Raw genomic sequence first — 13,575 nt, 5'->3', positions numbered from 1 at the left:
CAAACTGCAACAAAAATGAAGAGGTTAGTTAATAGCGCTAACAAGCATCACTGAGAGCTAACTATGTGATGGGTGTCATGGGAAGCGTATATTGTGCTCTGTCTCATCTAGTCCTCAGAAGGACTCTGCAAGGCAGGGACCATTACTACCATCGGTTTCCTTGTGCGTAACGTAAGGACGCATACGTGGCAGGGTTGGGAAGTGGTTTACAGGTAGGACATGCATAAGGATTGGCAACTACTGGGACTTTGCAAAGACAGAGAAAATGCCAGCACGTGTTGCGAACACATGAATGTGTATTTCTGCGTGTGCATGAACAATTTCTCTGATTGTCAAGGCTGCGAGAATGTGCCAGAAACAACTGGTCCAGGACAAGCATTGGCTAGAGCACATGTTTCACAGTCGACAAGAGGGAGATGATACTAAAGGGAAGGAGTGGCTGTGACAGGGAAAGCATAGTGAAATATTTTAGCGGAGAGCATCTGGCAAATAGGTCCCCAAGGAAGAGAGCATTAATGATCATGGCTTTGGACGGGCACCAAACATGCATTTAGGCGAAATGTGGGAGGTGAACGCCAGCAGTGGGAACATGGTCATGGTCAGAGAGGAGCCTCGTGGGGAGAGGATGAGCTGGCCGAGTGGAGGAGGGGCGGTGGAAGCTTCTGGGCTCTAGGAGGGACTTCACAGCGGGTCGTAGGTGGAAGAACCTCTAGCTTCCTTCTGAGGACCAGCCTGTCCCTCTGAGCAGGAGCTGTCAGCGAGGCAGGCGAGGGTTTCCAGGAAGCACAGGCCCAGGTAAGAGGCAGAATTCCCAGCTCGCCGGAATTCCCGCTCTCTGCAGTTGTGGTCTGAGCTCTGATGTCTCACATAACGCAGGGCCATGAATTTGGGGTCAAGAGAATGATCTAAAGCCAGATCGCATTTTCTGAGGCTCCTCTGTGGCTCCAGGACCAAGGTCAAAACCACCCTTCCATTAACTGGGTGTCATGAGAGTCCCCTTTATGTCTGATGAAGCCTCTTCTCATTGCTCAGGTCTTAGCTCAAATGTCACCTTCTCAGAGTGTCCCCCCCACTTCCGTTACTCTCGTCCTCTCGTCTCTCACTAACACTTTACCTGGTTTTCTTTCCTTTTCCCAGTACTCGTCGCTGTGGGACATTACTTCCCCCAGGAGAAAGTAAGCTCTGTGTCCCCAGGACCTGGGACCCAGCCTGGCACAGAGGCTCTGGAAGGCTGGGGTTTGGAGAAGCACTTTGCCTTCATGTAGGGACGCAACTTTCATCTTTATAATAGATATGAAAGAGTCCGGTTTAGGACATCTGCTGTTCGGTTAAGCTCACCTGTGCAAGTACCACCTGAGCTACCATTCCTTCGATCACCTCATGCTAGTTGTGCCCCTGTGATGTCCAGGCACCGTGCCAGGCTCAGATGAGAAGCGCAGCCCTTCCCACCCGGGTCTAAGGGCACTAGTGCAGAGGGATCACCACACGCGTATCCGTCACAGATGCTGGGTCAAGCGTTTGTGTGTGGTGCAGGGAACACGGGGCAGAGATTGGACACCACCCGGCGGCAGGGGAGGCTTCTCAGAGGGTTTTTCCTTCCAGAGCGAGAGCAAAGGCATGGAGGCAGGTGGGAGCCTGGCTTGGTGGAGGAACTGTCACAGCTCACCTAGGTGCTGATTTTAATGCCTGTGGGTACGGCGAGGAAGAGCTGCGAGGGGCCCAAAAGGCAACTAGCAGAGGCTTGGCGAGCTCTGGCTGGAATACCCTGCAGGCAACGGAAGCCAGTGAGGGCTTTTAAGCAATGCGGCAACAGGTTGAGATTGATGTCATTAAATATGTCACTTTGGAGGCAATGACTTAAACAGAGGGAAAGAGGGTGAGGAGGGGAAGGTGGCATTGGGAAGCTATAGCAGTTATCCAGGAGAAAAATCATCAGAGTCCAAGCCAATAGTAGGAGCATGGTAGTAATAATAGAATTACCAGCAAGAGTGGAAACTAACTTTTGTTGGCCATTTACTACATATCAGGGACTATGTTAAGGGGCTTCCACACCCAGCACCATTTGATTCTCAGGGAGGGGCCGTGGCGATGGAGGGGAGGAGATAACTTTGAACTGTTCCGAAGGGGACTTTTAGAGGATTTGCTGCTTGACTTATTCTCAACGTGCTAAGTTTGGGTGGGTCATGGTTTTCTTTCCTGGGGCAGGGAGCACGGGAGAAATAGATCTGGGGTGGGGAGGGAGTGATAGAAGGTGGCATTTGGGAAGGTTCCGTTTTGGGTTCCTATGGGACATTTAGGTGAATGTGGGGCTTAAAAGTGAAGTCTAGGCTGGAGACAGACTTGAGAGAATCAGTATGTGTGTGCATGTTAACACCAGCTACTGGGTAGGAACAAAGCCTAGAAGGAAGAAACATTCTGAGGGGGGGCAAAGAAAGGGGAGCTCTGAGTTGCAGAAGAAGATGGAAAAACGAGTCAGGTAGGTTGGGATGGAACCAGGAGAAAGCTGTATCATAGGAACAAAGAGAAGAGAGAACGTCAAAGCAACCTAAGCGTCCAATCAACAGATAAATGGAAAAGGAAGGTGTGGTATGTACACACAATGGAATATTACGCAGCCATAAAAAAGAATGAACATGTTGCCATTTGCAGCACCATGGATGGATTTGGAGGACATTACGCTAAGGCAAATATGTCAGACAGAGAAAGACAAATACTGTCTGATATCACTCATATGTGGAATCTAAAAAACTAGTGAATAGAACAAAAAAGAAGTAGACTCACTGATACAGAGAGCAAACTAGTGCCTACCATTGGGAAGGTGTACAAACTATTAGGTATAAAATAAACTACAAGGATATATTGTACAACATGGGGAATATAGCCAATATTTTATAGTAACTGTCAATGGAGTATAACCTTGAAAAATTACGAATCACTATATTGTACACCTGTAACTTATATAATATTGTACAGCAGCTCTACTTGAATAAAAAATAAATTTAAAAAAATTAAAAAACAATTTTAATTTAAAAAAAAAGAGAGAATTTCAAGAATTGTGAGTGAGCAAATAGCATCAAAAAATGCAGGAGGTTTTAGGTAAGCTGAAATCTGCAAAATGTTTATTCTACATGGCGATCAGATGTCTTGGCAACCTTGAGGAGAAGGGCTTCAAGGGTGAGCAGGTGGCAGACCTCAGGGCACAGTGGATGAGACATAAAAAGGAAAAGGAAAAGGAAAAGAATGTTGGGTGCGGGCAGCCGCGCAGGCAAAGAGAAGAAAGGATGGACCATGTTTCCAGGGGACTTTATTGTTGAAAAAGAGTTTTGTAAATTTTCTTAACACAGGTGACATGGTCATGGGAAGGAGCTAATAGAGAAGGAGAGATGAAAATACAAGTGACAGAAGGTATAACTGTTGGAGCGAAGAGGAAACGGGACCCGGACACCATCACAGAAGAAGACTTTGCCGCAGGAGAAGTTCTAAGAATTCTAGTTTTCCAAATTTTATAGTTTCTTCATCTTATATTTTAAAGAAGGGTATAAACTTGACATTAAGCTTTAGCTCATCGAAGTGAAAAATGATCTTTCCACAGTCTAGTTAATTAAAACAGTAAGTGCCTAAATCTGGTCATATTTTTTTCTCTGTTTTCACTCCCACCACAGGTTAGTGGCCACACTCAGCATTTGTAGAGAAATTATATAAGAGATTCAATAATGAGGACCAGGGTGGCAAATGCACGGGCCCAGATGCTGGCAGTCTCTCCTAGATGCCCCTGGGGTACATGGGTAACCACTCACCCTTTCCCACCACACACACAGGAGCGGCGTCAGCTCCCTTCTTAAACGGCACTCACTCCATCATTCCCAATGTTAGAATATGAAACCCACATGCCATCCTTGATTAAGAAGCTAACGGTCCACCTGGAATCAGACGCCAGCCCAGGAGCAGGATGGATGCCTCTTAAACTATCTATGCGGACTTTAGGGGCTCTTCTGCTTGGACAAGCCCCCCACACTTTCCACTCCTCTGAGCCTTGCCTTCTTGCCAGACCTTGCAGGTCTGGACCTCAGCTGTCTTCCCCGTTCAGAGCTGGCACATTTTACTTGTTTTAATCTGGGATTCTCCCTTGGCCAAGCTCCTGACTCCTCTTTCATGGACCGACGTCTGACCCTGATTTGGTCTTCACCACCACCTCTGTGGCTGACCACGCAGGACATCTTGCTGAGCAGTTTAAACAAGATAGCTGGTCACTTGGACGGCTTCCTAGAGGACGGCTCAGCTCTTGTTCTAGACACTGTCTGCTCAGGACTCCTCCACACTGGGAGAGTTTATCCACAATCCCTGTCCTGCTGCCTTTTCCTGGAGAACTCGTTCCCCGGGGAAAGAGTCATCCCCGTGTTTCCCTGTGTGTCCTTCAGACTCAGGGAGCCCGCAGCTAAGGTCCTCCAGGATCCCTGAGCATCTGTCCAACCACCCCTGTCCTAGGCATCCAACACACAGCTTCCCGCCCGTCTCTCTAGCTATTATAGATGGGAAAGCAGGGCTGTGTGTGTCTCCATCCCGACAGTGTTTGGAGTCTGGAGGGTGGTTAACAGCAAGGAGTTGAAAGGATGAATGAATAAATACGTGGATGTTACAGCCGGTTCCTTTCATTCCTATATGGAATCCTTTTTCCTTTCCAAATCTTTTTGCCTGTCACTCTATCACAAGAGGGCATGGGTCATTTGTTTTGTTTTATTGTGCTTTTAAAAAAATAATAAATTTAGTTATTTATTTATTTTATTTTTGTCTGCGTTGGGTCCTCGCTGCGGTGTGCAGGTTTCTCATTGTGGTGGCTTCTCCCATTGCGAAGCACGGGCTCTAGGCGTGTGGGCTTCAGTAGTTGTGGCACACAGGCTCTAGAGCACAGGCTCAGTAGCTGTGGCGCACGGGCCCAGTTGCTCCACGGCATGTGGGATCCTCCCGGACCAGGGCTCGAACCCGTGTCCCCTGCATTGGCAGGCGGATTCTTAACCACTGCACCACCAGGGAAGCCCTCGCTTATGTTTCTAAAAACTCTCTTTTTAGAAAAAAGCCCAAAAGAAAAAAGAATCTTTTGTATCGAGGTTGTGTGGTGGATGAAAACCAACAGAAGAGAAGAGCTATCTATTTCAGGAATACAGCAAAAATTCACGGGTTCAGATGGCACAAATCCTGAATTTCTCAATTCAGCAAACATTCTCTTTATAGTGCAAATTGCTTTTGTAAATAAGAGCAGGGAGACAGAGGATCTAAAATATTTAAAACAAATTCTGCACTCAGCATTTCAGGAACACTGATGAATATTTAGGTATATGCAAATGACCCTTCATTTTTATCCATTTACTAAAATGGCCTTTGCCATTCCTAAGAAGCTCTGTTGGTGAATCACTTGTAACATATATTCCACGTCCCCGTGAAGACACCCAAGGTCCTCCACCTCCTGTCCGCCACTGACCTTGGGGAGACTTGACTCCGGCCTCTGGGCACTTAATGAGCTTAAGGCTTTAGTAATGTCTGCAGGACCCTAAACACACCGGCTGATTCACACCCCGTGGCCTTGTCATATTCTCATCTCCTGGAAATCCTGGTCCAGCTTCCTTAACTGTGGTCTGGGACTTCTCTTATCGGGCTTTGTTTTCCTGAATCTCCTGGTTGGACTGACTGCCCCTCTTCTTTGTTTTCAAAGCCCTCAGCAGAATGAACCTATCACTTGCCCAGAAACTGGGTTCTACTCACCGTGGGGCTCCCAGCACCAAACACAACTCCAGGCATAGAGCAGGCACTCAGTACGATGGAGACGGGACTGAACCCAACAGCTCCATTTCAAACATTCCACACACGAAGAGTTAACAAAAACCACCTTAACATTATTTTATGATTGAAACGGGCCTCCGTTCTAATTGGCCTGAATTAGTGAGACTGCAGTGTCCTATTAATGTTGTATCATCTACCTCAGGGGGTTTCCACGATATGTCAAGGGAGCAATGCATGTGAAAATCGTTTTCAAGGTACTAAATAAATGTGAACAGGTATTTAAATTTCATTATTGAACTAAAAGTACATTAGTTATGTAATGTTTTCTAATAGGATTATTTGCAATTAAGATGCTTTCATATTTTTATGAACAAGAACACATTCTATATTCTGTTAAAATAGACGTGACTTTAAAGCATTTATTTCAAAAGCCATGTGAAGCAGAATTCTGCTCAAAGCAAACAAACAAGTAAAACTACAATGACACGAGAAATTGTGGGTGTGATGTGTATTCACTCCAGTTCTCTCCTAACTTCCAAATGCTGCAAATGGCCATGCCTTCTCCGGAACACGTCTTCGTGGTGACAGTGACTGTAACTACGAAAGTGCCGAGCAGACTTGGGCAGAGCAATCTTCATTCGATTGCAGTAACTTACCTTCTTGGAATTTGTAGGTGTCAGTAATGTCCTTCATGCCATCTCCTCCAACTTGCTTGGTCACGATTAATTTCCCAATATGGGTGGTATCAAGGGTTTCAACCACATGAGTGCCATCTTTCTTAACTGTAATGTAAACAAGATCACTGTTGACCTAAAAACAGGAGAGGAGACCATTAGCCAGCATCCAATGTTCCTGTCACCAAAATCTCTAACTCTCAAGAGTGTAGCCATGTAGGGTCCCTGGAGACGGCATTATTCATCGTGCTAAGTCATTTAAGTGCCAACCATTTCTTTCTTTCCTTTCTCTTGCTGGCAAATCCTACCTCCTAAGGCAAAGCAGAAAGTACCCTGTTACTCTCCTCAGACTTCTTTAAGCTGACAGTGATGGCGTGACCTACTTCCCGGAAAAAGAGAAAGTCTGCTGGGTGGCTCCTGGGAGATTTTTCTCCAGGTAGATGCATAGGTCCAAATCAATCAAGATGTATACATTAAATGTATGCATTTTAAATATCAATTTTACCCCATTAAAGCTTAAAATAATTAAAGCACGTAAATGGAGAGAAGAAAGGCTGTGATAGGCAGAGGGACTGGCCGCTTCAAAGGTTCTGAGGAAGGTATTTGAGAGACGCAGTGGATTAGCTGCAGGGAACACGGGCTCTGATCTTGGGTGTGTACTTTTAGAAAGTTACCTTGTCCTCTCTGAACCTCCGTTCCTGCTTCTATAAAATGAAAATAATTACACTTGTTCTGCCAGTTTCATAGGAACACCTTGGGACTGAGCGAGATAGAATCTATGTGAGCATGATTCTTACAGAGGTTTGTAAACATCAAAATTGAGTAAAAATGTAATGATCATTACTAGGTAATGGGAGAACTTGATGATAGATCCCTAGCTTTTAAAGATGAGGTTTAAGAGAGCAACTTTTCTCTGCTTTCTCACAAAATGTTCTGAATTTACGTGAAGTCTGATCTCCGTTAAGGAGAAAGGAAGTAGTCAATATTTATTGACCCATAATGTTTCAGGGACATTTTTAAATGATTTAATTTAAACCCCACAGCGACAATCCTGTGAGGTAGGTACTATTATCCCTCTTTTATAGGCGAGGCACCAAGAGTCAGAGAGTCAGCAGAGTGTTTGTGGTCACATGGCTGGGAGGTGGTGGAGAAGAAGTACAAACGTGGGCAGGGGCATGCCCACTGCACATGCCCTGACCTTCACCCTGGGTGGTCATAGCACATGCCCTGACCTTCACCTTGAGTGGTCATAGCACATGCTCTGACCTTCACTCTGGGTGGTCATGGCACATGCCCTGACCCTCACCCTGGGTGGTCATAGCACATGCCCTGACCCTCACCCTGGGTGGTCATAGCACATGCCCTGACCCTCACCCTGGGTGGTCATAGCACATGCCCTGACCCTCACCCGGGGTGGCCATAGCACATGCCCTGACCCTCACCGCGGGTGGTCATAGCACATGCCCTGGCCCTCACCCGGGGTGGTCATAGCACATGCCCTGGCCCTCACCCGGGGTGGCCATAGCACATGCCCTGACCCTCACCCGGGGTGGCCATAGCACATGCCCTGACCCTCACCCGGGGTGGCCCGTGTGTGTGCCCGGGAGCTCCGCAGCTCACTGCCTCTCCGTGTCACCCCACAGGGCCATGGCACCACGTGGTAGGGAGGCGCTTCCAGGCCCAGGGCCTGGGTGGTTCGATGCTGCCTCAGGTTACTGAGGGGTGATGGTGTTGGCCCTGTTCCTCAGCAGAGTATCCAGGGCTCGGTGGCGAAAGGCACGTGCTGTGAAAGGCTGCAATGCGAAACCAGGAATCAGGACAAGAGAGGACAGAGCAGACACCTCAAGGATATTTCTCATTTTGGAGAAAAAAGTTCAAGGAAACTTTAAATGAGCTTCCTGAGAATTTCAGCCGTCCCTCTGGCGGAGACCATGCAGGCATGGACTGCTCCCTCCTCACTTGCGAACTATAGCCACAATGATGATAAATGTCCTCTTAATCAACAACTCTTAAAGCAGCTTTCAGTTTTCCAGGGAGACAAGGCTAAATATGAAAGTGGATGAATCCTCGTCTCCCCTTGAGCATAGCTTAGGAAATTTATGTAGGCTAAAATCTCAGGTCAGCCCACTACACTGTCCCTTGTGAGGAAAGGAAAGGAGAAACACACACATAAAATGGCTTTTGCATATGTGTGTTGGGCGTGAGGGTTTAGGGAAAAGATCCTTTCCAAGTGACATCCGCAAGCTTTCTTTTCGGTTGCAGCCGCTAGTGTGGCGGTTCTCCGTCCTGACTGCACATTAGACTCACCGAGGGGCTTAGAATGTATGCCAGACCAGCTGGATCTCTACGGTAGAACCGTCATAAGGGGAAGAAATATTGGACCTAGGCTCCGTGACTTTGGGCAAGTTACTGAATATCTCTGAGCCTGGGTTTGATTATACCTCCCTTGCAAGGCTGGCAAGTAGATAAGCAACACCTGTGAAAGTCCTGTGTTTAATTTCTTTTGAGTGGAAAGGAGTCTTCGGGACCATCTGGTCTTACCCATACGTTTGAAAGGGCTCTGGTCACGCAGAACCTGGGCAACCCAACGTGAAATACGGCTATTCTCAGCCCCACCACCCCTTGCTTCTTGGCGAGACACAGGCACTTCCAAAGTGGGGTGGACAGTAGGAGGAGAGCTTTCCTACCAGGAGGAACAGGATGTGTAAAGACTCTGATACGAGAGCGTGTTTGGATGTTTCAGGGCCCCTGGGGCTCAGCAAAGGTGGGCTGGGTCCTCAGGCTAGAGAGCGGCCTCTCTGCAAACTTCTGCTTGTTGCCCAAGGAATGTGAACGTGTGTCCACTGCCGGCAGAAGCTACACTTCTCACCTCTCAGGATGGAAGCTCTGGTTTTCAGGACCCAGGACAGTGTCTGCTCTCTTCATCTGTTCCCAAGGGGAAGTAACTGCCCTGCAGGCTGTGCTGAGAAGGGGGTGCTCCTTCCAGGGCTTCTGAAGGAACGCAGTGGGTGCCCACCTGGTCCTGGAGCCCTCCTGGCACAACTGCCAGACGTCGAGCCCTTGCTTGCCACTCCTTCACCCTGCGGACGCTGGCTACGCGGCCACACTCCCGTGTGCGCCCCCTGCTGCTGCGTACGTGGGCCTCATCTCCCACCAGGACTGCCGGCACTTGAGGGTGCCACGTGACCCCTGTCTCTCTGGGATACTGCTCTCAGCAGTGTACCATGCACACGCTTTCGCTTGCTCTATTCATTCATGTATTTACTGGTGGCTGCCGTGTACCAGACCCTGCTTTCAGCGATGAGAAGCCAACAGAGCCCACCTGCGTGGAACTTACATTCTAGCAGGGAGAGAAATAATAACACTGAGTCAGAGTAGAAGGACAGAAACAACAGGGCAGGTGGTGACGTTTCAGGTGCGAGGTGGTGTGAGTGAAGGTCTCTTCGAGGAGGTGAGCTGAACAGAGATCTGGACGCAGGGAGGGAACAGGACATGCGTAGTGGGGGAGGAGCTGTCATAGCCAAAGGAACAGTATGTGTAAAGACTCTGACAAAATAGCAAGGTCATTGTGGCTGGAAGGAAATGAGCAAAGGGATGGGGGTGGAGGGGAAGCCAGGGTCCATATCGCACAGAACCTTGTCATGATTTATGCCTCAGTGTATCGTAAAAGTGATGGGAATCCGTTAGAAGGTTTGGGGCAGGGGAGTGACACGTTTCTATTTACATTATGAAGGATACTTCTGGCTGGTTTGTGGAGAAGAAACAGGAAAGGGGCAAGCGAGGAGGAAGCAGATGATTTAGGGGCAGACGTCCCAGATCTCAGTGCTGTTCAGAGCTCAGAGGGTAATGATAGAGATCACTGGCGTGGTTGGATCTGTGATCTTATTGGAAGGTATTATATCTCCGTTAAGATGCCTGAGGAAGGTTAAGAAGAGAAGCCAAGATGATTTCAAGTTTTCATAGGTTATTTGAACAAATGGGTGAACTATTTTAGATCGGACTAGGGGATGCCAAAAAACGGGCTGCATCTCATAAGTGGCAGCAAAATAAACAAGCTTGAATTGAGAACGAAGAATCTGCAGAGAAGCAGTTGCACAGTTAGCGTACAGGGAACTGCTGGCCCGGAGCAAGGGAAGGTGTGGCCTCTGGAGCAATGGGGTGGTGACTGCGGCCCCGAGGAGCCTGTCACTGCTGCCGTGAAAATTAGCTCCGGGCCAGGGAGGGAAAATGGGTGCGTGCATGTGCGTTTGTGTGTGAGTTTGAGTGGGATGGCGTGAGGGGGTCAACAGACACAACTAGAAGAAGCTAAGACAGAAGAGAAGCAGCAGCTCCTGAATGCTTAGTGAACGTGGGAATTGCGTGGGAATTGGGAAAGTAGCCCCGACACTGAGAACCGTTCTGCTCTCTTTAGGAGCCGCAGGTCCCCAGGAGTCAGGGAGGACGGGCCGAACAGCCTCCAGAACCAAGAAACTCACCGCAGGGCTGAGGGCATGAGAAGGGAGGCGGGTAGAGAAGTAAGCTTCGGTCCCTGGAAGAAATCTAGAAATGGGAAGCATAGATTTCCAAAACGGAGGAGAAGAGGAGAAGGGCAGAGGTAGGATGCTTTTCGTGCATACCTCTCTTATTTGGGGTCGTGCTTTCACTACAAAAGCCCTGAGAAAACCAAAGGAAGTCAATGAACATGATGCTTGATCTGGCCCGGAAATGAGTAAGGAGTGACCAAGAAAGTCAGTCTGCCGAGAGGCAAGAAAAGGCACGTTCCGGCTGACGTGGCTGGGGTCAGGGAGAGGCAAGCTTAGGCAGCAGGGAGGCGAGAAAGGGAGGGAAGATGCTGTCTAGAACCTGAGTCACATAGACTCTCATTAAGTGAAATCCGACGCGCCCCATGGACTCCTACTTTAGAACCCTTGAGAAAAGGGTCCTCACGCACTTTTCAGCAGTTGGAGCATCTCTTATAAATGGCTCAGCCCTGAAGCTCAGCGCATGCCAAAGCAGCAATCCTACGCGCTGTCAGACCAGTCTGCAGTGGGTGAGAGAGGAGTAATTATAACCCGAGAGTCCCGACGACATTCACAACACCGCGATCTATATTTAATAACAGCTCTTGGGCAATTCGCTCTTGGAGGGAGGCTGTTCCTCTCCCCTTCGCAGCAACAAAGCTTAATGAAAATACAAAAACAAGGCTTGGCGAGTTTTAGAGTGATTTCCCATTAAGAAGTGCTCATAGCATCAGAAATGATCAGACGGCAGCTGGGGAGGACTGGATAAATCTTTAAATCTCAAAATGAAGTCGAGAGGGTGAAATTCCAAATACGGTCTGCCTGTTCTCCCAAGGCTTCTAGAAACTGTGATGGTGGGAACAGTAGAAGAGACACTGTTCCTTTCGTGTAATTCACATTTCCGCTTTTGCTTATTTCCGAAACATCTCCCAGGCCTGCCCCCTCCTGCCCCCTCCTTCCCCGCCTGTCGCCGTTTGTCTGGTTTGGGCGTGGAGTAACATCCCAGCCTTCCCGTGTTCCCCGCACCCCCGAGGCCTTCCCTTCAAGGCCGTACTGCACAGGTTCCCGTCCCTTCCCCGTGGGAAGCCTGTCGTTTACAGGACGAGGTGCCCGTTTCTCAGGACAGAAGGTCCCTTGTCTAGTTCCCTCAGCTGTCGTCATTTGACGCCTCCCAACACATCACTTTTCATGAGCCTGTATAGTTTTTCATTGTCTGCACGTACCATTCGGGGGCTCAAGTTTTCTCCTCTGTGTAAAGTTCTTTCCTTCCTCTGGCTTCTTTCTTACCCTCTTCGCCTGAATAATCACTAATCATCCCTCCAGACATGCTTCAGGCTCTGCTCCCTCCAGGTAGCATCTCTGGCCCTCCTTCCATGGGCTCCTGTAATACTCCACTCATCGTACCGCGGCTATCACGTAGCTGTCCTTGTATCTGTCCCCAGGTCACGCTCCCTAGACAGGGGCTTGTGGCCTTTGCTGTCCTGCCTCAGTTCCTAGCTCATATGTCTCAATTAACTTCAACGCGAGTCATTTATCACCCACATTGCTGTCTGACATTTAGTTCCACAGCATTCCTTGCGTTATTGTTATTTAAACGTTGCTGTGTTTACCTACCACCATCTCCATCAAGAATCCAGTTACTTAAGGACATAGGCTTCTGAATTCCCACAGTGTCTGGCACGTAGTGGGAATAGACATGTACTCATTCTAGAATAGTAGCAGAAAGGGGTGTTTACTGGCATGAGCTCAGGTGCCTCCCTGGCTTTAAATCTTAGCGCTACTCTTTGTTGGTTAGATGATTGCGGGAAGGTTATTTAACCACTCTTTGCCTCATGTTTCTCTTCTGTAAAATGGGAAGAATTATAACATCCATTTTAAAGGGTTGCTAAGAGCATCCGATGGTAGGCAAAGTGATTACGTAGCAGTAGGCGTTATTTCATTGCGTTCATTCGTGAAATTATACTCTAGGTCAGTCCTGCCTCTCAGCCTCTCATAAACCTCTGTTCCTCACCCCTACCTTCAGCAGCCTCCTGGCCTTCTCCTTCACCTGATGTCTCTTACATTTAATTTGACTTTCTGAGCTCTCTTTGGAGCACCCTTGAACTGCCCTCTCTGCTTCCGACCTCCATCCAGTTCTTGCAGAATTTCAGACCCTTTCCCAAACCATCCCTATCCACCCTTTAGTGTGCAGCGTTCTAGACCCTCTTCTCCCCTCCGTATTCTAGCAGCTGTACTCTCTGTCTCCACTGTTGGAGGATGGCCTGGAATGGCAGGAAATGGACTGGAGTTCCCAGACTAAGACCGTAGTTGGGGTGTGTTCAGGTGTTGTTCCGTGTGCACTGTTGGGCTAGTCTCAGGGTGAAGAAGTACACTCTGCCGTTTCAATTCACGGACCGTCTCCACCAATTTTTTGTTGAGTGATTCATTTAGTCACTTAATTTCTTGGGAGCAGTTGATACCTACTTCAGGGGTCCAGAGAACTAAGCTAAGGTTAGTAAAGCAATTGCTTTCCGGCAGAAAAATCTCAAAACATCAAGGAGAGAAAAATGTTTAAGTAAGAACTGCATTTAGCATGCAGTGCCTGGGGGTTGGAATGATGTCTAGTTAACTTTGTAAACATGAAGCAT

At 48.2% G+C, this 13,575-nt stretch overlaps 1 protein-coding gene across 1 annotated transcript in view; it reads right to left on the bottom strand.

Annotated features, from left to right (window-relative positions):
* F13A1 (coagulation factor XIII A chain) overlaps nt 1–13,575 on the bottom strand; it is a 144,749-nt gene that overhangs the window by 27,474 nt on the left and 103,700 nt on the right. The window contains exon 12 of the mRNA XM_060307705.2: nt 6,432–6,585. Within this exon, the coding sequence (XP_060163688.1) occupies nt 6,432–6,585 (154 nt within the window). The remainder of the gene's footprint in view (nt 1–6,431; nt 6,586–13,575) is intronic.

The sequence above is a fragment of the Globicephala melas genome, chromosome 11, assembly GCF_963455315.2.
Source record: "Globicephala melas chromosome 11, mGloMel1.2, whole genome shotgun sequence".
Lineage (NCBI taxonomy): Eukaryota > Metazoa > Chordata > Mammalia > Artiodactyla > Delphinidae > Globicephala > Globicephala melas.
This window is presented reverse-complemented; position numbering and strand designations above follow the sequence as displayed.